The following is a 26,130-nucleotide window of genomic DNA, read 5'->3' on the forward strand; positions in this document are numbered from 1 at the left end:
AAAAAAAAAAAAAAAAAAAAAAAAAAAAAAAAAAAAAAAACTTTTACATTCAGAGGCACATGTGCAGGTGTGTTATATAGGTAAACTCATGTAATGGGGGGTTGTTGTACAGATAATTCATCACCCAGGTACTAAGCCTAGTCTCCAGTAGTTTTCTTTTTTCTTTCTGACTCTTTCCCTCCTCCCACCCTTCACTCTCAAGTAAGATCCAGTGTCTGTTGTTCCCCTCCTTGTGTCCATGAATTCTCATCCTTTGTCTTCTACCTATAAGTGAGAACATGTGGCATTTGGTTTTCTGTTCCTGAGTTAGTTTGCTAAGGATAATGGCCTCCAACACCATCCATTTCCCTGCAAAAGATATGATCTCATTCTGCATAGTATTTGATGGTGTGTATGTACCATATTTTCTTTATCCAATCTGTCATTGTTGGCCATTTATGTTGATTCCATGTCTTTTCTATTGTGAATAGTGCTGCAAAGAACGTAAGTGTTCATGTGTCTTTATGGTAAAATAATTTACATTCTTTTGGGTATATATCCAGTAATGGAATTGCTGGGTAGAATGGAAGATCTGTTTTTAGCTCTTTGAGGAATCACCACACTGCTTTCCACAATGGTTGAACTGATTTACACTCCCACCAACAGTGTGTAAGTGTTCCCTTTCCTCTGTAACCTCTCCAGCATTTTTTATTTTTTGTCTTTTTAATAATAGACATTCTGACTGCTATGAGATGATCTCATTTTGGTTTTGATTTGCATGTCTCTAATGATCAATGATATTTAGCTTTTTTCATACCTTTGTTGGCTGCATATATGTCTTCTTTTTAAAAATTTTTATTTTATTTTATTATTGTTTTCTAATTTTTTTATTTCCATAGGTTTTTGGGGAACAGGTGATATTTGGTTACATGAGTAAGTTCTTTAGTGGTGATATGTGAGATTTTGGTGCACCCATCACCTAATCAGTAAACACTGAACCTGATTTGTAGTCTTTTAACCCTTATCCGCTTCCCACACCTTCACCCTGAGTCCTCAGAGTCCATTGTGTCACTCTTATGCCTTCGCATCCTCATAGTTTATAGTTCCCACTTATAAGTGAGAATGTATGATGTTTGGTTTTCCATTCCTGAGTTACTTCACTTAGAATAAAAATCTCCAATCCCATCAGATTGCTGTGAATGCCATTAATCCATCCCTTTTTATGGCTGAGTAGTATTCCATCATATATATATATATCATATATTTATATATAGACCACAGTTTATTTATCCACTCATTGATTGATGGGCATTTGGGTTGGTTGCATATTTTTGCAATTGTGAATTGTGCTGCCATAAACATGTGTGTGCAACTATCTTTTTGTATAATGACTTCTTTTCTCTGGGTAGATACCCAGTAGTGGGATGGCTGGATCAAACAATAGTTCTACTTTTAGTTCTTTAAGGAATATCCACACTGTTTTCCATGCTGGTTGTACTAGTTTACATTCCTACCAACAGTGTAGAAGTGTTCCCTGTTCACCACATCCAGGCCAACATCTATTATTTTTTGATTTTTTTATTATGGCCAATCTTGCAGGAGTAAGGTAATAGCGCATTGTGGTTTTGATTTGCATTTCCCTGCTCATTAGTGATGTTGAGCATTTTTTCATATCTTTGTTGGACATCTGGTGGGGAAGGGACATCCTATTCAACAAATGGTGCTGGGATAATTGGCAAGCCACATGTAGGAGAATGAAACTGGATTCTCATCTCTCACCTTATACAAAAATCAGCTCAAGATGGATCAAGAACTTAAATCTAAGACCTGTAACTATAAAAATTCTAGAAGATAACATCAGAAAAACCCTTCTAGACTTTGGCTTAGGCAAGGATTTCATGACCAAGAACCCAAAAGCAAATGCGATAAAAACAAAAATAAATAGCTGGGACTTACACTTGATCTTAGCCAAAAGGCCGAGAAGCGATAATAGCTGGGACTTAATTAAACTAAAGAGCTTTTGCACAGCAAAAGGAACAGTCAGCAGAATAAACAGACAACCCACAGACTGGGAGAAAATTTTCACAATCTATACGTCTGACAAAGGACTAATATCCAGAACTTACAGCGAGCTCAAATAAATTAGCAAGACAAAAATAAACAGTCCCATCAAAAAGTGGGCTAAAGACATGAATAGACAATTCTCGAAAAAAGAACGTATATGTCTTCTTTTGAAAAGAATCTGCTCATGTTCTTTGATCACTCTTTAAAGGGTTTGTTTGTGCTTCGTAAACTTAACTTCCTTGTAGATGCTGGATACAAATTAAAAGTATTGCCAGAAACATAACAGGTTGGCATTTATGCGTGGAATCATTATCCCAAGACACCTATGCAACTGTGTGTTTTCAGTTTCAAAGACAGCAATCGATATTTAGTTCTTTTCTTGAGAATGAACCAGGTTTTAGGTCACCAAAGAAATGATTTTATATTTTTCTTTACCAGGTTCATCTTAATGACAAATTACCCACAATTTAACTTTATTTTTCAATATTTGAATACATGCTATTACCTTTATAAATGGATTTAACAGAGCATTTTTGGAGTCCTTCATGACAAAAAAATTGTACCTGACTAAGAAGAAATCCACTGACAGTGGGTACAATGACAGGTGCCATGCTCGAAAATCCCCTTGATGCTCCCATGAGAAAACTGGAATGCCTGTGGGTGACAGGAATGTTCCAGTCTGGATCCAGAGATGTTTGACAGTATCCTTCAGCCCTGATCCATGAATGAATCTATAACTCAATTATATTTTACAATTATATTTAGTTATAATTAGACAATTATATCAAAAAGGACTTGCACTATGTATATTCAAGGAGAGGGATGAAGACAAATCAATACCCCTCCCTCAACATCCCTGAAAAAAATGGCCACAGGTCTATCTGTGGTCCTTCCCTATGGTTTATTCATTTCCTAAATTTGGGGATCCCAGAAAGCTGAAAGCTAAATCTTTTAAAGAAAATGTGAAACTGATAGTGGGGAACAGAGTCCTACCTTGGAGCAATATCTAAGACATTGATATAAATCCCTGACTGACACAATGTGCTTAATGCACATGAGAGCGTCAGCAAGGCAGTTGCTGTGATATAGCTGGAACTGAGGTAGGGCAGAGACACAATGAGTGCTGAAGCGGGAAGATTTCCTAGGGAATGAAGAACAAACAAATTAAACAGTGAGATGCACTCTTTGGCTGTTGTATGCTATGCGAATTATCTGACCCTCAGGCTCTGTTCTTACCTAAAATTGTGGCAATTTTCCTCACAGTGATGAGTCTAAAATTTTTGGTTAGAAGGAAATCTGCTAGATAGCCTCCCACTATGCCTATGACCCAGGCAACAATAAAAGGAAGGGCAGATAGAAGTCCATTCTAAAGAGAAAAGATTGAGTAAATTACCATAATAAAGGCAGTGAGACCACAACTTCTGTTGATAAATTACTACTAATAATACTGACGCTCTGAAATCATACTTTCTTAGGAAAATCAGTAACCTCTTAAATCATACCACAGAAAAGCTACTGGCATGAAAATTAAATATTAGATTATTTTTGGTAATAAGAAATACATTTCTCTAAGTGGAATGATTAGTGAGGGCAGAGTAATTGGTCAGCCATGCAAGCAGGAGAAAGGAAGGGAAGGAAACATACTCACGTCTCTGATGTTAACATGGTACACAGAGCTGATGTAAGTTGGTATGTATACAATCATTGTGCTAACTAACCATTGATGGCTGAAACAGCCTAAACATATGGACCAAATGGGTAGAGATCTGAGCACAGCTTTGATGGGAAGAGGCTGCTGAGAAGACCTGACCTGAAAACAAATTTACTGTCAGAACGGTAAATCCAAGAGATGCTCACACACTTAGTCACCCTTAAAAATACAGATTTAAGGTCTCAAGAAAATTCAGATACAAGGTCTCATGAAAGTATTGGTGTCTTTATATGTACCTGTTGTTTCAAGGAGGATATGATGTATTCTTTTTCTGAGGTGCTTATCCATGGATAGGAAATGGGGTCATCATAAATCACAATAAACCAGAGAAGGCAGCAGACACAGCCAACACCTCCTGTAGGCACAGGGTACATTTGGTAAATGGGCTGTTTTCTGCTTTTTGGGCGAATTTCTTTTAGTTGGGATATTTTCTGACATAAGTTCTAGGAAAAGCTCATGTTCATTATATCCCTTTTCCATTTCTTAAACAATTCGCCCATTTTACATTTCCTGTTTATGTGTGTGTGTGGAAATTACAGAGCCTAGAAGTGGCACTATACTTGATATCTCAATATTTTTAATATTAGCCATTCTGATAGGTGTGTAGAGATACCTCATGGTTTTTATTTGTATTTCTTAAATAACTGAGGATAAGTTGAGCATCTTTTCATGTGCCTATTTTCCCTCTCTCTATCTTTTTTTGGTGAAGGATTTTGCCCAATTTGTTTTGGTATTTTATTATTGAGTTTTGAGAATTATTTACTCATTCTGAATAAAAGTCCTTATTATACATGTGTTTTGCAATTATTTTCTCCTGGGATCAGCTTGTCTTTTTATTATCCTAACAATGCCTTTTGATGAGGATACATTTTAAATTTGATGAAATCCAATTTATTAATTAATTTTATGAATCATGCTTTTGGTGTCATATTTAGGAAATCATTGCATAAATAAGAAAGATTATCTCCTATGTTTTCTTCTAGAAGGATAATTTCAGGTTTTCTATTTAGGTCTGGGATTCATTTTGGTTTAGTTTTTATATATGATCCAAGGTATGGATGGAAGTTCATTTTTTTGCATGTGGATATCCAATTTTTGAGCACTTTCTGTTAAAGAGACTATCCTTTATCTATTGAACTTTTCTCAGAGATCAGTTCAGTTTACTTTATATGAAATAAATAGAATCATGAGTCTATGATTCTATTTTGTTCCACTGATCTATTTGCCAGTCTTTATGCCAGTACCACACTGTCTTAAAGACTATAACTTTATAATATGTCTTGACATCAGATAGTGTTAGTCCTACAACTTTGTAGTTTATTTTCAAAGGTGTTTGGCTATTCTAGAATCTTTGAATTTCCATAAAGATGTAGTTTTCAGTGCACAGCCCTCACATCTCTTTTGGCAGGTTTTATCCCTACGTTGAATATATTTTATGCCATTGAAAATGGTACTGTTCTCTTTAATTGATATTTCTAATTATTTCAGTTTTTCTACATCTGAAAATATCTCTATTTTGCATTTGTTTTGAAACAGTTTTTTCATTGGGTCTAGAATTCTAGGTTGACAGATTTTTTTCTTTTCTTTTTCTTTTTTTGGTTTGTTTGTTTTCTTGTACTACTTTAAAGATGTTGTTCCACTGCCTTCTCTCTTGCACTGCTTCTAACAGGAAGGAATGCTGCATTCAGCATTATCTTTGTTCCTCTCTCTATAACACATGTTTTAGCTTTGGCTACTCTAAGATTTTCTCTTTATTTCTGGTTTTGAGTCATTTGATTAGAATGTAACTTGATATAATTTCCTTCATGTTTCTTGTGCTTGAGGTTCATCGACCTTTTTGGATCTGTGAATTTATAGTTTTCATCCAATTTGGAAAATTTTTGGCCATTGTTTCTTATATATTTTTGAGAAATGTTGTTGTTGTTCTCCCATCCTACTCCTCTATTTTGGGCACTCCACAACTTACTAATGTTCTCATTTTAATATTATAATTTTCTCTGTGTGGTGCATTTTGAATGATTTATATTGCTGTTTTTAAGTTCATTAATCTTTCATTTTATTGTATCTAATCTGTCATTAACTCCATTCAGTGCATTTTTCATCTCAGATATTGTACTTTTCATCTCTATAAGTTTTATTGGGTCTTCTTTATATTTACTATGCCCCCACTTAACTTTCTGAACATACAGACTTATGCTGTAATACAGCTATAGTAACTATTTCAATACCCTTGTTTACTAATTCTAAAATCTCTGTCAGCTCTGGGTTAGTTTTGATCAATTCATTATTCTCTTCATTTTAAGTTGCATTTTTCTCCTTTTCTTCATGTCTGGTAATCTATGGTTGGAGCCAGACATTATGAATTATATCCTGCTGGGTGCCAGATAGTTTTGTATTCCTGTAAATCTGTTTAAGCTTTGTTTTGGGATATGATTAAGTTATGTGGAAATAGTTTGCCCCTTTTAGGTCTTGCCATCATCATTTGTTAGAGAGATCCACAGCAGTACTCCCTCTAAGGCTAATAACTTCTTACTACCGAGGGATAACATTTATGAGTATTCCATCCAATGACCCATGAATTATTATTTTTTCAGTCTGTCTTATGAAAATGGGTACTATCTCTGATTCTCTGTGAGTGCAGGCACTGTCTTCAGTCTTCACCAATGATTTTCCCCTGCCTATACTAAAGTCCTCTTTTACATTCTTGATATTGGTTATTTTTCTTTCCTTTCCCTCTCTCTCTCTCTGTTTCTTTCTCTTTCTTTCTCTCTCTCTCTCCATCTGGCTAAAGATTTGTCAATGCTATTGGTCTTTTCAAATAACCAATTTTAGATTGAACACAACCTCTTTTTTGGTTTAAATCCATTAATTTCTGCATGTACTTTTGTTATTTTCTTCCTTCAGTTTGATTTAGGTTTACTTAAATCTTCTCTTTCTAGTTATTTTAAGACATAAGCTTAGATCGTTAATTTGAGAACCATCTTTTCTAATATAAGCATTTAATGTTAAAAGTTTCTCTCTAAGCATTGTTTTAATTACATCCTACAAAATTTGATATATTGATTTTTCATTTTCATTCAATTCAATTAAAAGCTTTCCCTTGTGTCTTTTCTTTAACTCATTGGAAATATGTTGCTAACTTTTTAAATATTTGGGGTATTTCCAGAGGCTTTTCTGTTACTGATTTCTAGTTTAATTCTATTATGTTCAAAGAACATATTTTCTATCATTTTCAACTCATTTAAATTTGTTCAATCTCATTTTTGTAGGCCATAAATTGTCTATCCTGGTGAATGTTTGCAGCACACTCGAAAAGAGTAAGTACTCTACTGTTGTTGAATAAAATGTACTTATTCTGTGTTCTTATTCTATTGATTATTGAGAGAAGAATATTGAGGCCTCCATCTTTAATTGTGGATTTGTCGATTTCTCCTTACTCTTCTATCAGTTTTTGCTTCATGTATTGTGAAGCTCTGTCATTAGGTGTATATACATTTCAGATTGTTATGTCTTCTTGTGAATTGGTAATATTCCTTGTTCTGAAGCCATTCTTGTCTGATATTAATATATCCCCCCAGTTTTCTCTTGATTAATGTTTCCATGGTAACTAACATCTTTGTTCCCTGGACTCTGTACAGTCCCAAGAACCAACAGGACTCTATCTCTGCCCTTAAAGAGCTCACTGCCCAGAAGGGGAGATAAATGTATAAACAAATAAATGCAAACTAATGAAAGCTTTGAAAGTAGAATGTAAAAGCTACTGAAGTGGAAGTTATGGAGGGAGCAGTTCTTTCTTGATTTCTGATAACTAAATGGAAGGCTTTGGGACAAATGCTGAGGTTGGCAAAATTCATCCTCTTGGTGTTTCATGTTTTCTCCTCTCTAAGAAACTTGAGCCTCACTCAGGATGCTTTGCTCCTGTGCTTAATCTGAGACAAAACCCACAGCAGCACCTAACTCTCTGGATTTCTTCCTTCCGTGTCTTACCACTGAACTGCAAGCCTATCCCCTACTGCCTGCAATGGCAGCAGAGTATGCCTGATTACCGTGTGATAATAATACAATATGGTAGGTTAATAGAACTTTATAAGAGGCAGGAGAACTTCCAATTTTTTTATGGCATTGGCTAATTATTCCCTTAGATTAAGATATTTTGTTTTCTAGGGTTTATCTGTCTTGACTCATTTCGTTTGGAAAACTATACACAAATATACTTACTGAGGAGAATCTTTCTGCATATGAAAGTCTGGGAACTGGGAGATAGTAGCTTACCAAAGATATAGAAGACAAAAGGCCACCCAAGGGTTTCACTAATGAAGCCACCTATGAGGATGGCAGAAAAGCATCCCAGTAACATTCCTGCAAAGAGACAGAAAGTAAACTGTGGGACTCTAGACTTCTACCTGGCAAACACATACAGATTGATAGATGACATATTATAGAGCAGTAGCACTAAACCATAAGGAGACGAGCATATTAGAATGCACAAACTTCAAATTTATGATTTAAGAACATATAATTTCATATGTTCTCCTTAGATCACATTTTTCTGGCAGTTCCCTATAACATAGCAGATGACTGACATACTTCCTTTCAAGTTCTTGTAATTACACAAGTTATATATGCTTATTGTAAAAGGAGCCAAAGTTACTACTATAAGGAGCCAAAGTTACTCTCATCTGCCTTCCCAGCCATTCTCATTCTTCTCTCTAAAATTAACCATTAGTAACAATGTATTATATAATACGTAATTGCATACCTTTTCTTTTCTGTACACATAAATAATATATATCTACACATAGTCATCCTCCTGGTAAATGCATTTATGTAATATGTAGGCAGAAAGATAGATTTTTCTATAAACGTGCTAACAACTCTTTTAACTTTTATAGCTTTTCAGAATGTTCTAATATGGTAGGGCATGTTCCCTTTTATCACTTTTCAAACATTTCTAGGTGATTGTATTTTTTATTTTCCAGATGAACATTAATATTAAGCTGTCAAATACTATATATGTGTATAGGTATTATCATTTTTAAATAAACAGGATCATAATGTTTCTATTGTTTTGTGACTTCAGTTTTTATTCAACAATTAGTCTTGTAAGCATTTTATGTCATTGTAGATTCTACGTAGTTACTCTGAACATAGACATAATATATTTCTGTGCAATAGAATATCAGAAGTGGACTTGCTAGGTCAAAGTCTAGATCAAAGGCTATGTGCATTTTAAATTTTGGTAAATACTGACAAAGTACCTTACTAGAAGGGTGCACCAAATTAAATTGCCAAAAATATTGTTTTTTTTTTTCCTCGTCTCTTTGACAGCATTTAATATCCTCAAAGGTTTTTCCTTGTTATTGTTTCTTGTTTTTTGTTTGTTGTTTGAGACAGGGTCTTGCTCTGTCACTCAGGCTGGAGATTTATTACATGGTGCAATCACAGATTACTGTAATCTCAAACTCCCATGCTCAAGCAATCCTTCCACCTCAACCTCCAAGTAATGGAAAGACAGGTGCATGTCACCACACTTGGCTAACTTAAAAAAATTCTTTATAGAGATGGGAATCTTGCTATGTTACTCAGGCTGGCCTCAAACTCCTGACCTCAAGTAATCCTTCCATCTTGGCCTCCCAAAGCACTGGATTACAGGCATGAGCCATCATGCCCAGCCCCTCAAAGTTTCTTTTTTTTTTTTTCATTTTTACATTTTAATTTTTATTTATTATACTTTAAGTTCTAGGGTATATGTGCACAAAGTGCAGGTTTGTTACATATGTACACATGTGCCATGTTGGTGTGCTGCACCCATTAACTTGTCATTTACGTTAGGTATATCAAAGTTTTTAAAAATTACCTTTCTGGCCACGTGCAGTGGCTCACGCTTGTAATCCCAGCACTTTGGGAGGCCAAGGCAGGTGAATCATGAGGTCAGGAGTTCGAGACCAGCCTGGCCAACATGGTGAAATCCTGCCTCTACTAAAAATACAAAAACTTAGCTGGGTGTGGTGGGGGATGCCTGTAATCCCAGGTACTCGGGAGGCTGAGGCAGGGGAATCGCTTGAACCCAGGAGGCAGAGGTTGCAGTGAGCCGAGATCGTGCCACTGCACTCCAGCCTGGGCGACACAATGAGACTCCGTCTCAAAGAAAAAAAAAATATTTTTCCAATATTAACGAAAAAGAGAGCTGGGAGTGGTGGCTGATGCCTGTAATCCCAGCACTTTGAGAGGCTGAGGTGGGAAGATCAGTTGAGGCCAGGAGTTCAAGTCCAGCCTGGGCAACAAGTAATATCCTGTCTCTACAAAAAACAAAAAGTAAAAAATTATCCAAGCATGGTGGTGTCTGACTGTAGTTTTAGCTATTCAGGAATCTGAGGCAGGAGAATCACTAGAGCCTAGGAGTTCAAGGCTGCAGTGAGCTGAGATCATGCCACTGCACTCTAGCCTGGGTGGCAAAGGGAGACTTTACTTCAAAAAAAAAGTAGAATAAATAATAAAGAGTATCCCATTTTAATTTCCTTTCTCATAGTAAAGTTGCACATTTTTTTCTATCTTTAGCTATCATTTTTTATTTCTTCTGTGAACTGTCTGTTCATAATCTTCTTATCTTTGTTTCTTTTGCTTGTTTAATTTTGCCTTAATTTACAGAATCTTTATGTATTGTGAATGATCCTTTGTCTGTATGCTGGCTGCAATTATCTTCCCATCTTTCACATTTTTAATGTTGTGTTTTGTAATTCAGCTGTAAGTTTTTATGAAACCAGATCTCTGATTCTCCTCTATAATGACCGGTACATTTACTCTTTAGTTTAGAAGGTCTTTTCCCACCTCATAACCTAAAAAAAAAAAAAAGAAAAGAAAAAAAGTCTCTTATTTACTTGTGTTGCCTCATTTAAGCACTAGTAGTCAGATTTATAATTGAGTAAATAGAGAGAAAACTTAAATAACTTGCCAAAGGTCACATTGTTAATAACGGGAAGTTAGTGTTGGAAATGAGACTGCCTGACCCCAGGCCACAGATACATGGAGATGGAAAACAGCATCTTTTTCTACCACTAAGTCTACCAAATTTGCATCTTTTCCTTGAACTCTCTGCCTTTGCTTTGACTATAATGGGGAACAGGTTCCTGCATTGCATCGATCCAAAGCCAGGTCCTTTCTTATCCTCTGGACCCGGTCTCCTCCAATCTACCCCAGGCTTGGACTCTTAAGAGTATGCATTCTCTCCCTGCATCCTCACTTCCCTCCTCAACTCTTGAATCTTTCCCATCCACATGCAAATATAGCTTCCTGTGGCTCATGCTAAAAACAAAACAAACCCTTCAGAACCCCCTGCATGCACTTTGACATTTCTCTGCCTCTCCTCAAGGCAAAACTTCCCAAAAGGCTGTGCTAACTGCCTCCATTCTCTTTCTTCTTGTTCTTTCCTCAGCCGATTCCCAACACACCTCCATTTTCACTCTCAAAACACTGACACGGTTCTTGTTAAGATTTTTTGTGACTTCCACCCTGCTGGACTCGTGGCCACTTGCTCAAGCCCAGCAGCGTGTGGTACAGTTGGCCGTTTACCTCTGGCTGACTGTTGTCTTGCCGCATCTGTCACACACACCTACCTTGTTTTCCCACTGCCTCATGGGAAGCTTCTCAGAACTTTTGCTGGCCTGTCATTCTCTTCTAAGGACTGAATGCTGGAAGGCCTCACAGCTATTCCCTTGGTTTTGTCCCCTTCTCCATCTATGTTCTTTCTCTAGGTGGTCTTGTCCAGGACCAGGGTTTTAAATACTATTTCTATTGAAATACTGAGGAATTTTCAGTATGTCCTGTTTTCTCTCATATCGCTACCAAATTCCAAACTATAAACCAATCTCCATTCAGATGCCTAACAGCTCATGGCTAATACTTGATTTACATTGACTTATTTAATGCTTAAATACACACACACAAATACATATACATGCATTCACATCTACCATAGGTTGATATCACATGTATCAACCTGTGTGTGAGCTGTATTGTATATACGTTCATAACTAAAGTGTATTTGTTTTGTTTTTATGTTTTGGGCTTCATTAAAGTTGTATCATCCAGGATGTCTTTTTCTAAGACACTGTAATGTGTTTGCTGTATATTATATGAGAATATTCATTTCTACCATAGAAAATAAATAAATTCACCTTATAAGAGATTATTCAGATGTCATAAGATATATTGGGTATTGATTATAACAAAGTCAGTAATTTGAGAGGTATTGATAGACAAGATTCATAAACTATGTAAATTAAAGATAAATAATTTACTAAGAATACCATGTTTATCTTTGAACATAGATCTAAAGGGATATGAAGACTAAGAGACAAATAATATTAGTCAGGCAATGATTTTAAACATGAGTCTCTGAACATTCATGGAGGTTTAGAGACACTCAATCAGGGAAGCACTGAAGCTTGTGAAATTCAAATGTGGCCATCTCTTCCCAAGTCTGCATTCAGTGACTTGACTGAATCTTGAAATCAGCTATGGTGGGAGTGTTTAGAGCACAGAAACTGATAAATACTATAAATGAGCTTACTTTTCCCCCTAAAGAGCCTGTTTAACAGCACAGCACTGCTGACTCAATATTTGTCCGGGCCTAATTCAGCACCCACTGGAGATACCCATTCTGTCTCCATGTGCTCGAGAAACACAAAGCCATGGCAGTTAGTTCTTTAGGGAATGGACCTGTGGCCAGCATCACTCATCCTCGTGTTTTTCCCATACAGTAAATGCATGTCATTGGCCCTGATGCCTTTCCTCTAGACACCCCTGTTTGAACCTTAACTCTGGTTCTCAGAACCACACCATCAGTGGTAAGGCTGGTGCAGCAGAAAGACAGAGAAAGAATGTTTGAACACTTGAACATTCTGCACACTTGATTCAGGTCATGCTTCTACCTGCTTATGCTCTATCTTACATGGGTTAACATATCCCATTTCCACTTCTCCCCCTTACTTTTTACCCTGTGTTTTAAATTGACGTAACACTGCAATTACAGCACCTAATGTGGTCTGTGAGCCTATCTGTTCTATGACCTCTGGGATAGCTTGTCTGGTAGTGTACCTTAGCCTACCAAGGTATCAAGGCATTATCCTCCATGATAGATGTGCTTTATTCATACAACATTTGTGTTTCTGAGATTAATCTATGTTGTTTCATGCAGCTACAGTTTCTTCATTTTCACTGCTGTATGACATTGCATTATTTTTAGATTTAAAGGTGTTTGTGTTAATTTTTCTTATCACCTATTAAAACCTGCCTTAGATATGAACTACCAGTTCTGTTTGGTCTGCTCAGTCTCTTAAGTTACTAAACTCCTTAAGTGGCTGCAAAGTTTCCTATCTATAATAGGTGCACTTTTTTAGGCTCCCTTAGAAGATACAGTACACCATGTCCTAGAGGCTGGCAATACTTGAGCCCTTCCACTAAAGGCAGGTGCCTTCTGCGGTAGTCCTACGCCAACCTTATGAGCTGAGTACAGCCTGCAGAGGAGCCACAGGATAATCAGAAATGGCACTTTCTATAAGATCTACTGAGGAAAGCAGGCAGGTTCAGCTCATTCCACCTGCTGATGGGATTCTCCAGTGGTTTTCTGTTGGGTGCCTTCAGACAACCATGGGGTCTATGCTCTCTAACCAGGTTGGGAGGCCAGAAAAGATCACCCGCTTGGAGCCTCTGAAACAGTCCTTCAACACCAAAGATGAGAAAACTTCTGGAACCTGCACCCTTTGTAGGCTACTGAAATTCTTCTAGATACTGTCATTTGACCTATTCTGGTTGTTCCGTCTCTATATACTCAGAAGTGAGAGGAAAGGGAGTTGCTACTTTATATAAGGTCACTGTCTTCAGTCCAAGTCTTTTAACTTTTCTTTCATGCTTTCCATCTCTTGATTTTCTTGTGCTGTATTCTGAGATAATCCCTCGGTGTGATAAACAAAGTGAATTTTCTTAGTCCAAGTTGCAAATGGCAGAGACTAATCCTCCAGAATTGTGAGGGTTTTAGAGTGTGCTGTCGGTCAGGGTGTGTGTGTAGTTTATTTTCTAGACTTGAAGGGTCCCTGCCTTCTTGGTACTCATAAATTACCCGGAGAGTTACCCTTTTTTTCTCACCCAGCACCCACTTTAGCAATCTCCTGTTTCTTTTTTTTTTTTTTTTTTTTTTTTTTTTGAGGCGGAGTCTCGCTCTGTCGCCCAAACTGGAGTGCAGTGGCTGGATCTCAGCTCACTGCAAGCTCCGCCTCCCGGGTTTACGCCATTCTCCTGCCTCAGCCTCCCAAGCAGCTGGGACTACAAGCGCTCGCCGCCTGTTTCTTAACCATACACTGTCTATTTTCCACACTTCCCCAGTATAACTTAGACTTCTCGCTCCAGAATATTCATTCAGAGCACAGTGTCCAGGCAGATAATTATCAGAAAGAAGTTCTCAGGACAATTGAGAGCAACTACAAAGAAGATTAAGTTGAATCTTTACCTTCCAATAAATAATAGTATAAACTCCCAAATGTCAGGAATTAATATATAAAGATAAAGCCACACAAGCTAAAGAAAAAAAAATGTGGAGTTTTTTTTTTTATAACCTTTCCATCTATGATTCAAAATCCAGATGCCATAAAATGATCAATTTGACGCACATAAATATATATAGCGGTATATATAGGTATTAGTATTTTTTTTTTTTTTTTTTGAGACCAGGCTGGAGTGCAGTGGCCGGATCTCAGCTCACTGCAAGCTCCGCCTCCTGGGTTCACCGCCATTCTCCCTGCCTCAGCCTCCTGAGTAGCTGGACTAGCAGGCGCCCGGCACCCAGTCCGCCGCGGCTAGTTTTTTATATTTATTTTTAGTAGAACGGGGGTTTCCACCGGTTAGCCAGATGGTCTCGATCTCCTGAGCCTCGTGATCCGCCCGGTCTCGGCCTCCCAAAAGTGCTGGGATTACAGGCTTGAGCCACCGCGCCCGGCCTAAAAATATTTTTTAAGTGATCCAAGTAATGGTGTAGGCAAAGTCATGCCACAAATGACATCTTAGGGAAAATAACTGAAAGTCATGTCATAGACAAAGGACCAGTCTTTTTAATTTAAAAATACTTCATTGACATTGAGCAGATGATGAGGAACCATGCAATGAAAAGCTGTCAAGGAACCCAGTGGGAGAATGTTGGATTGTAGTGTTCCCATTTGGAGTACATGACCTTACCTGATAAAGCAATGCTGCAGAGTCTGCTTCGTTCATGTGGAGGGCCCCACTTTTCCCAAATTGCAAACTGACCCCCAATTACTGAGCACTGAAATTAAAATGATTAGAGTTCTTAACGTGTGGTGCCATGTCAAAATTAATATCCAACTCAGATTTATAAAATATTGAGTACCTGGCTTAGGCCCTGGACTATTCGAGTTATAATGAGGAAGACTATTCCAAAGTCAGCAGCCAGAGGGATGCATAGAGTGAGAAATGAAGTTGCAAACAAAGAAATGCCAACCACTCGCTTTGTTCCTACTCTTCCAGCCAGGTATCCACTGGGAGCCATTGTCAGTATGCCACCGTAACCAACAGCACCAAAGATGATGCCTTGGGTTTGAGGAGACCAGTCATACACAGGAGCCTTAGAGAAACAGAGAATGCTGTAGTAAACCTTACACAAAAAGATTCTCACATACCCTAAAAAGCTTCTTTAGACCTTTTACTTGCTTTCAAATCACTATTTTCTCCATTAAAGTTTTAAACATACTAGACCTTTTACTTGCTTTCAAATCACTATTTTCTCCATTAAAGTTTTAAACATACATACTCTAGAAAATAATTATCTGAGCAAACAAACAGCAAAAAGAAAAGCACAAATTTATATCTTCTGTTGCTTACCTTTGCAGAAAGACTCTTTGGGGCTTTACTTAGGTCACCAAATGAGTCAACAGGCAGTCCCTCAGAGGAGCCATTGAACTGGGATTGAGGGCTTGTGCTGTTGACCATGGCTACCATGGTGATGTTCATGATGACATTTTGTGCTATCGTTGTGAAGTTGCATAAATGTAAGACAAGGGCTATTCCATAACGAGCAGAAAATAAACTTGGAACTGGAAATATTATGACATCGTATTAGTGCTTTTTAAAATTGAGCTAACATTAGTTTTTCACAAGATATGATTTAAAAAGTACCTGATCACCTAAAGATTTAAATCATTACTTAAATGACACTTCTGTTGGCTTTAGGAAAGGAAGATACAAAAGGAGGAGATCACTGAGTTGAGCTAAAGGACGTTTTATACCACAGCTTTGTAGAGCCTAACTTGATCTCAGGGATTCTGTTCATCCTAAAATTTTGTCTTTCTCATTCCTAGGTCATTGTGTTCTACGGTTGATGAACTTACTCACAAGTAAATGCTTATACATATATGTGTGTGTGTGTGTGTATGTAACACATATATATGAAAAGAAAATATATACATATGAATATGTGCACATACTTAAATTGCTGCATATAATTTATAATATATTACATATAATTTGTATGTATAATTATATATAAATATAAAGCATATAATTTATATATGACATGTATTGTTATACATAATGCACTATATGTTATGTATAATATGCATAAATTTTATGTATGTAAATGAAATGTAAGTTGCACTCTGAAGAGAGTTGTCCATTGGTATAGATGTATTCCATTGACATCTTAAAACGTTGAAGATATATTCTCACTTAATTTTTGAGATCAAACTCCTAGGAAGATTCTCTCATTAGAGAAATTGATGCCCACAAACTATGAAAAAATAAAGTGAAAATAGTGGAAAATAAAGGAGCACAGCATTCAAATAATCTGTATGTGTACAGCTAGGAAAGATGGCAACTTAAATGCAGAAATCTCATTCTCCCTTTTCCATATCCTGGCTAAATTGTCCAAAAAATGTAAAACATAGGGAAATCAGCATTTGTGGTTGAAATTAAAGAACTCTTCAGAAGTTAAAATCTGGGAAAAAAAATCAGTTAGATGAGATTGAGTGGTATAAAAGTTTCAAAGGTTAGGTCTCTACTCAACTTCTTAAAAAGTCTTGCAGCATTATATTAAGTGAGTAGACGGTATCCTGGCAGAACACAGCCAACAGTCTAATTTGAAGGGCAAATAAAATGTATGAGCCAAGAAGCTGTATTTATCTGGGCTCAGATTTTTTACACTAGGACTTCAGGCAGAGTAGCTCTTTGAAATTCTCTCCAACCCTTTCACTTTTTTCTGCGTGGGAAGAAAAGGGACTTTGATCAATGAGAATGGGTAAATAAATTGAGCATGTGTAGCTCTGTATCTTCTCCAGCCTGCCTAGAAGCTGTCTACTCTCCTGCCATGCAACTACTTTAGCAGTGCAAGCCTGGGATTGTCCAGTTCACCCTATGCCTGCATGGATAAATCTATTCAGTGCAACGGAAATAGCAGGGAGCTGGATTGATCACTGTTCTAGACCATGTCCTCCAGCCCAGATTTGACATCTTCAGTCAATCATTGAACAAAACACTTATCAATCACCTCCAATACTGGGCCCTAGAAGTGTAGCAGCAAACATAGCACACAAATAGCCCTGTGTTTGGGGACCTCACATTCCAGAGAGAAGTACAAAATATGAAACACAAACAGTAAATCAAATAATGTGTTAGAGGGTGGTAAATGCTGTAGAGAAAATAAAGCAAGAAAGGGGGGAAGTCCCAATGACATACCAGAGAGGTGGTCATGCAGACATCTGGGGAAAGAACATACCAAGTAGAGGGAACAGCCCTGGGGCTGGTTGGAGAGTGCCTGTATGTTCAAAGAATCAAAAAGAGGGGACTATGACAGAATGGAGTGAGCCAGGGGTACAAGAAGAGATGTTAGGAAAGCTAGATAATGGGGCCTGAATTGTTCAAGATATGTGGGCCATTGCAGGTACTTTGACTTTTACTTTGAGTGGGACGGGGGCCACTGGAGGGTTTTCAGCAGAAGTGGAACATGATGTGACCTACATTTTGAAAGGATCTCGTTGGCTGCAGAAATGAGAACAAAACGATAGAGAGGAAGTGCAGTTAGGAAGCTATTGCAATAATTCAGAAGAGAAGTGAAGCTATCTTGGATTAGGGTCATGGCAGTAGCTAAGATGTGGTCAGACCCCAGATAAATCCCAGCGTAGAAAAAACATCAAATGAGAGTTTCAGTTTTACAGGTGGGTGGAAGGCAAGGAGAAGGGGAATTGGAGAGCTTGTTGTTCTAAACAACAAGAAGAATGAAGTTCTACTTTCCTAGGAAGAAAGGTCTTTGGAAGGAGCAGGTTTGTAAGGTGGGGTGGTTAAGAGCTTATTACTGGACATGTTAAAACAGAGATGCCTCTTAGGCACCAAAGAGAAGGTGTTGAGCATGTTGGATATACAGTTCTTAAGTTTAGAAGAGAAGTAGGAGTTGAGGCATAACATTGGGAGTTAATAACCTACGGAAGATACTTAAAGCCATAAAACTTGGGAAATGGAAATAAATAGAGAAGAAAACCAAAGACTAACTCTGGGGCTCTCCAGTATTTGGAGGTTGGATAGATGTGGGAGGAGCAAACAAAGGAAAGTAAAAAGGAATGGGTGGTGGGATAAGAAGAAAACCAGAAGAGTGCGGTGTCATGGAAGCCAAGGGGACAAGAGTTTCAGGGAAGAGGGAGTCAGTAGGTACTTCAGATATTCCTGATAGGTCGTGTAACATGATGTCAAATCCTCACAATAACACTATGAGGCAGCTATTGCTACTATTTTACAGATGAAGAAACACAGGCACAGAGAGACCAGCTCACAATGTAGCTCAGGTGTCTATGCTGTTAACCACTGTAGCACATATGTATGGTGGCTTCTGTTTTGTCCAAGATGACTCCATGAGAATACCTCTGTGATTAATACAATCCACGTGCACCCAGCTGTAGGGTTTATGTGGCTCTGTGATGTGGGATAAAGAGGTGCCGTGAGATTGACAAAGGAGGATTCCCTTTATGGCTATGCTATCTTCTATTGATGGAGTACAAGTCTTTGTAGTGAATGAACTCAAATGTAACATCTTTGTAAGGGTTTTTTTTTTTTTTTTTTTAATCTGATTCAGTGCTGGTGGTGACTTCCTCTATCAATCAAATCAACTAATAATTTGTGAGTTTTTGTGGCCTCTGATTTTCCCAAGTTCCTTTGGGATCCTACGTGCCAAAGGCTACCAAAAAGGGTATCAGCAAACCAAGAGACTAATGGCTTACAAATGAGGAGGTTGAACATTTGCCTCATGAGAATGCTGAAAGATTAACAAGAGAGTGCATTTAACAGGTTTAGTCTGGTGCTTGCCAGATGTTAAGTGTTTCCTGCAGGCCACTATTTGTATCCTTAAAAGTTATTTTGTCCTGTATCCATTCTGAATGAACTATATCAGTTGTGCCTACTCTAATAGATTGGTGCCAGTGGTGTGCTGTCTGTTGAATTTTTTGTGATCACCCCTAGCTATACGAGAATGTGTGGGTCTGTATGCATGTGAGAAAGTACAAATTAAGAAGCACCTGAAGATATTCTATTAAACTACTGAAAAAGGGCACTGACATCATGAAATCATAGGTTTTTGAACGTGAGAGGTTTTATTAATGAATTCAGTACTACTGTACTCAAAATCCAGGAAGCTTGTTTCTTAATTTGATGTGACAGACAGACCTTAAGGTGGCCCCAGTGATTACCACCTCATGGTATTCTCACCTTTATATAATTCCCTTCCCTTTTATGGGGCCAGGAACTTTCACTTGCTTGTATCCAACAGAATATGGCAAAGGTGATGGGATGTCACTCCCATGATTACATTATGTTATAAAAGACTCCATCTTAGCAGACTAAAGATAAACACTCTTCATGTGGGCTTGATGAAGTAAGCAGAAAGTTGGAGAACCTCACATGATAAGGAACCATGAACATCCTCTAAGACCTGAGAATGGCCTTCAGTCAAAATCCAGCAAACAGCCAGAGCCTTCAGTCATACAGTTATAAGAAAATGAATTTTTCCAACAACCTGAATAAGCCTGGAAGTGGGCTCTTCCCTAGTCTATTCTGTAGATGAGAATGCAACTTAACCACTCATTTGTAGCCTTGTGAGACCCAGAGAAGAAGAACCAGTTAAGCCAAGCCACACCTGGAGCTCTGAGCCACAGAAACTGTAAGATAATAAATGTGTGCTCTTTCAGGTTACTATGTTTATGGTAATATGCATGCAGAAATAGAAAATGAGTACAGTTGGCAAAAAAATAATAAAGCCTAGTTGAACGACTATACAAGAATTTTTGGGGGTAAGTATTGAAAGATATTTGCATTACAAAATTTATCATGAGAGTAAAATGATAAGACATTATTGTATTGAAGAATAAGAATACTCAGAAAAATATAAGGAACAATAGAAAAACATCCAAAAGAGTCATGCAATGTGTAAAGAGTGTTGTGGCAATTAATGGGAGAAAACTAGATCGTGTAGTTAGTACTGCTAAGATAATTGGTCACGTAAGTGGAAAATACTATTGGTGGAATAGCATGTTTTAAATTAAAATATAGATATGATACAATAATACTGCATTTTGTCAAACTGAAGGCACCATTGATACATCATTATTTTTGTTCCACTAAAACTCAATTGATCAACCGATTAACAGATCAAATTGAACAGGTCTGAAACTAAACTCTTGAGCCCTACAACCTCAAAACTTCTACCCAGAGTCTTTCCCAGCTCAGTTGATAGAAATCTTATTCTTCCAAACACTTTGCAATCCTTGATCTGGAATGTAGTATTGTCTTCATATTCAAAATGTGTATAGAATCCAACAACTTCTCACAAGGGCCACTGTTATTTTTTGGCTAAAAGCTAATTTCATGTGGTTCTAGCTATCAATATCTCCTGCCTGAATTTTTGCAGTAATCTTCAGCTTGGTTCCTTGCTTCTAATCTATTCTCAATACAGCAGTTGGAGTATCCTCATCATACCATAAATAAAATCACCTCCTCTTCTGCTCAAAATCCTCCCTGTGATTTTATTTTTGTTTGGATTAAAAACTAAGGTCTCTGTAGTGAACAAAGGAAATGAAATACGTAAACTCTTTGCCTCACAATTTTCATTTCTTGGGAATAAACCCTGAAGAAATAATTCCAATGTGGACTAGTGTTGTGTTAAATAATGTTCATTTATCATCATATATATATAATAACTTACATACATAGTTCATATACATGTAATAACCTAAGTAACATATATAGTCCATATATAGATATAATAGTTGAGTAACAAAAGAAAATTCCACAAATTAAATATCCAGCCACAAGGTTTTTCAGCTAAATAATACTTCATCTATTGGCTATGTTGGAATATAATATGTATTCTTTAAGAATCCATATTGGTTTATAAGATTCACAAAGAGATTCACACTTTATGAATCTAATAAATCAATATGGAAAAGTATATACTGCCAAATTTAAAAATATACAACACAATACATAAAGTATAGAACTATGCAAAATATACATACAAAATAAAGGCAATAAAATTAAATTATAATCGTTGAATTAAGCTGATGAAAACCTTTTTATTTCTTGTTTTTTGAAGTATCTATAATTGGTTTTTCTTACTTTTTTAAATTAAGCAATACAGTTACATTTAAAATATTACATGCAATCACAAGCAGGACACACAATCCTATGTGTAGACAATTCAGTAGCAATTATCAAGAACGTAAAGATTGGATAGATAAAGATTGAAAGGTAACTGTCAAAAATAAAACGCTTCTTTTTAGTAATATTTATTTCCTTCATATTTGCAAAATATGTTAATTTCACTGGATTTGTAAAAGAATTAAAGAAAGTAAAATCACAAATTCATTTTATAGTAATACATTGGCAAAAAGAATTCACTGTAAAATCCTAAAACCATGCATTTGAGGTCGAATTTACCTTTCCTGGGGATCAGTACCTCATCCACTTGCATATCTTGTGCGTTCTTACTCTCCCTTGCTGTGGGACTCAACTCTGTCTTGGTGGTCATTGTGTTTCTCCTCTCCAGGTGAATGGTTTTCACCTATCAGGAAGACATGTAATTCACATGCATCAGTTGAGAGAAAGGGACTCCCCTTTCAAATATTTAAACAGGGGCACCAAGGAAACAAAAGCTGGTCCATTCCATCTGGTTGGGGACAGGGAGGTTCATTATCCCCTCTTGGCTCAACACAACAGGCATACCGCACCTAAGGTTTGGAATTGTTTATTTATTAGGATCTAGAGTGCTCTCGGTGTGCCAGCTTATGAGCAATGACTTTGAAGTTAAGTATTCCCAAGTTCAAATTCAGGTTCATGATTTACTGTGCCAAGTGCCACTAGGAGCACATTTGTGTGTTTCAGTTTCCTCATCTGTTGTTAATAACAATAACATCTTCATCAAAAAATTGCTGTCAGCTGAAACAGATTGCACATACCTAGAACATTGCCAGACACCCAGTAAGTAAAAGCTGTAGTTCATTGTCATCATCACTGGAGCTACCACAGCAGTGGGTCACCTCAGAGCTATGCTCCTCTGGAATCTTCTACCTGCACCTGAGAACCTGGCTTCTACTGCCCTTGACAACTCCCATATTGCTTCCTCATTTGACTCACTGTATCGATGTGTGTCACTCATAATTAGGGACCAAATTTGCATAATGAGAAGATAACATTTAAATCTCATATTATTATTGTCCATAGGTTGATGATGTGTCTACAGATTTCTAGAAATAACTAACATGGAGATTGTGACCTTTTGCATACAAGACAACTAAAAGAACCATTACTGTATTACAATACTAGGATCTTCAATGCCCAAGGAGATTTTTATGTGTTACTATATGTAGAATTGTAATATTTGTGCTATGTTTACTGCTCATATTATTAAATTTGACTCTCTTAAAGAAAACGTCTCAAAATATATAACTGCTTCTACCACTAATAAACCAAACTTGTCAGCTTAACAAATTAAATCTTCCTAAATATCTAAGCACTAGTACTTAACCAGAACTGGCCTGATATCATTGTTGCAAACTAAGGAATAACTTCTTAGTATCTCTTTATAGTAGAAGTTTTATTATTCAGAGGTATATTTTCACCAAGAGAGGAGGGACATAAGGACATTCCCAAGACCGGGTAATTTATAAAGAAAAAGAGGTTTAATGGACTCACAGTTTCACATGGCTGGGGAGGTCTCACACTCATGGCAAAAGGCAAAGAAGCAGCAAAGCTACATCTTACATGGCAGCAAGCAAGAGAGCTTGTGCAGGGGAACTCCCATTTATAAAACCTTCAGATCTTATGAGACTTCTTCACTACCATGAGAACAGTATGGGGGAAACTGCCCCCATGATTCCTGGCCCCACCTGGCCCCACCTTTGACACTTGACTTTTAGGAAGACCACAATTCAAGGTGAGATCTGGGTGGGGACACAACCAAACCATATCAGGAATTATAAAATATGTACCCACTTTTCTCCTGGTTTATTTCAATCAGTATAATTATTTTAAAATTTATCCATGTTGTCGTACATATAAAATAGTTCAATCCTTCTAATTACTGAGTAATATTCCACTCCATAGCTGCATCACAATTTGTTCATCCATTTATTTACCTTGTGATTAAAAATTGCATTGTTTGCAGTTTTTTGCCATAACAAATAAAGCTGCTGTGAACATTCATGTACATGTCTTTGTATAGACATGTGCTTTCATTTCTCTTAGATCACTTAGAAGTGGAATACCTGGATCATATAATAAGTGTAGTATTAATGTCTCTTCAGATCTTGCCATTGGGCATTCTAATTCCATGGTGTGGCCAGGACATTTTAAAAACAGGTCTTTTATTTCTAGGGAAATTGCCCTGATTCTGTATTCAAAGATTGTCTGGAAGATATTTTACCAAATGACAAAGATGGTTCAAACTGCATTGTTTTGTGCAACTCTGAATTTTTGTGCAACTCTCCCCAATTCTGAATTCAGTAATGTCGTGATGGTAGCTTGGAATTGGCCATAATAGGAGCTTTAACACCACAAAAAAAAAAAAAAAAAAAAAAGCTACAAATTTGGGCTTAATTTATTGTTTATGAACTTCCTGGACTTAAGAAATTTATCAAACAATATTCATCTAAGTGTGTGTGTGTGGGGGGGGCTTGTTTGTATATATACACATATACACACTACAGATCTACATTCACAAAGACACAAAGACACAAACTTACATAAACATATAGAAATAGATACGTAGTATGTATACTACATTCATTACTATATACATATAGTATATATAATATATGTATATAGTATATATGTATATATATATACACACTATGTATATACATATAGTAATGAATGCTTCTCAGGCATGAAAACCCTGAAACATGAGTCAGACTTCACTTCCCACTGATTTCCTTTGCAATGATGTGACCTCCTCTGCAAAGCATAGCTACTCTTGCTAAGATGACATCCTTCATACCCAGCCCCTGCATCTGCATTGCCACTGCCTTTATTCATCAGTATGATCTCCAGTCTCCACAGACAGGTCAAGGTCCCCTGATTCCATACTGATATTCCCATTTGTCTCCTGACTTTTGAAAATATGAATACTTTTTAAAGCTATCTAAGGCTTCACATGACAGTCTACCACCTGCACACAGCTTGTACACCCTATCTCCAAGTGAACCAGGATGTTACATCTTCTCTTGCCAGCAGGTCTAGTCTACCCACCTCACCATGACAGATACCTGCTGTCACGGTAATCTCAAAACATTTCACTGGCTTAAAACGCTGGATTCAAGCCCTGCTGACCCTTCCCACAACCTGGGGCTGTAACTAGAGGAAAGAGAAGTAATCTAGAGGGAAATTCCAAGGCACCAACTGGTGAGCCAAGAACAGGCTCAAGTAGCACAACATAGAAAATGCAGTCTCATGATCTCTTAAATATGCCCTTCCAATCAGTCTCGTAGCCTTTCTACACCTTGGCTTTACTCCAAGTAAATCCCTTTTGTTTTAACAGTTCTCTTTATTTTCCACTAAAATCTATGCTGCTTATCTGGGTCAGAAACTATATATTGCACTCTGAGAAGTTTCTGGTCCAAAGCAGTGTTCATAGAGAACCACACTAAGGATCAGCTTTCAGTAGAGATGGTTAGTTTAAAGGCAGGGAGTGTTCTAATAGCATCCTCCCACACATCTGTGAAGTTGCAGCTGCCACAAAAAGTTGCACCTTCTCCATTCTGGCCTTGAGGACTCCCTGATTCCCTCCTTCCCAGTGCCCTCAGCTCACCTACCATCTTCTGCTGACTCTGGTGACTGTCCCATTGCCTCATCTCTCCATTTCCTCTTCTATCCCTAGCCATTTTAGCTTGGTTAAATTTCACGCCAACTCACTGGATCTTGATGCAGCATTTCTCCAGATGCTTTCTTGGACCAAAGCCACCTTAGCCATTGGTATAATAGAAATAATTATTATAGTCACTCTTATAAACTACTGCACCAGCCAAGTCTACATCAACCCCACATGGAGATATTACTGACCCTCTTCCTCCAGGTCACCCAGTTGGTAAATGAAAGAGATGATATTTGTTCACAAGCCAGTTTGACCTGCAACATTTTGCTTTTAAACACCTCACAAGAGTGCCTATTTCTTGGAATTATCTTCCATAGCTGCTACTGTCTCCACTAGCTAGTTTCAAAGCATATGGATGATCAGATACAAAGCTTCAGCTTCTTGCCTCTTCTCCCTCACTTTTGTCAGTCTTGTTAATACGGATTTTACATTTTCATTTTAATTTTATCATATGAGGAAACTTGGGGTTGGGGAGTATATAAAATTGTCAGTTGTTATACAGAAAAGAGTCTTGGAGGTCTTCATCTCAACACCAAGAGAAGTGACTTACCGACTTAATGTCTGTGGAAGGGCTTCAAGTTGAACCCAGCATTTCCTCCAAGCTTGCTCCCTTGGACTTTTTGGAGTAGAGAAATGAGGATTCTTTGCCACCCTAGGGCTTAAGTTGCTAATCATTAATAAAAGTCATCAAACTACAAAGTTGACTCAGAAGGGCTTCTTGCCAAATAGGCTTTGAAGAAGCATTCAGAAATCCAGCCCAACCCCCTCTGCAGTTCTTCCTGCTTTTTGGCTGATGTAAGCTTCTCCATCTCCCCCTTGAGAGTGTCTCCTCAGGACCTCATAGGTGTCCTCTGGTTCAGACACTTGCATATAGTTATTTTGCTTTGCTTTGTGCTGTCTTCAATGTCTTTAGTCTTTTTTGAAAAGGTTAAAAAGAGATAAAATTATAATTAAAGAGTTCAGTGTT

The 26,130-nt window shown here is 37.4% G+C and overlaps 1 protein-coding gene across 7 annotated transcripts in view; it reads right to left on the reverse strand.

The window, feature by feature from the left end:
* SLC17A3 (solute carrier family 17 member 3) overlaps positions 1-25,818 on the reverse strand; it is a 34,861-nt gene extending 9,043 nt beyond the window's left edge. For 2 of the 7 annotated variants that reach the window (XR_001880912.1, XR_001880913.1), the window contains exons 1-11: positions 25,714-25,818; positions 21,734-21,857; positions 15,644-15,855; positions 15,153-15,386; positions 14,981-15,068; positions 8,027-8,113; positions 3,991-4,109; positions 3,692-3,853; positions 3,280-3,409; positions 3,037-3,184; positions 2,607-2,774 (exon numbers count right to left, since the gene is read on the reverse strand). Coding sequence is in view for 4 of the 7 variants with exons in the window: in XM_017849190.1 (XP_017704679.1) it covers positions 2,607-2,697; positions 3,037-3,184; positions 3,280-3,409; positions 3,692-3,853; positions 3,991-4,109; positions 8,027-8,113; positions 14,981-15,068; positions 15,153-15,386; positions 15,644-15,855; positions 21,734-21,824 (1,362 nt within the window). In the remaining 3 variants the exon portion in view is untranslated. The remainder of the gene's footprint in view (positions 1-2,606; positions 2,775-3,036; positions 3,185-3,279; positions 3,410-3,691; positions 3,854-3,990; positions 4,110-8,026; positions 8,114-14,980; positions 15,069-15,152; positions 15,387-15,643; positions 15,856-21,733; positions 21,858-25,713) is intronic. The other 5 variants (XM_017849190.1, XM_017849191.1, XR_001880914.1 and 2 more) reach the window with 4 other exon arrangements.
* Positions 25,819-26,130: the final 312 nt, after the last annotated feature.

The sequence above is a fragment of the Rhinopithecus bieti genome, unplaced genomic scaffold (genome assembly GCF_001698545.2).
Source record: "Rhinopithecus bieti isolate Rb0 unplaced genomic scaffold, ASM169854v2 scaffold_32760, whole genome shotgun sequence".
In the NCBI taxonomy this organism is placed as follows: domain Eukaryota; kingdom Metazoa; phylum Chordata; class Mammalia; order Primates; family Cercopithecidae; genus Rhinopithecus; species Rhinopithecus bieti.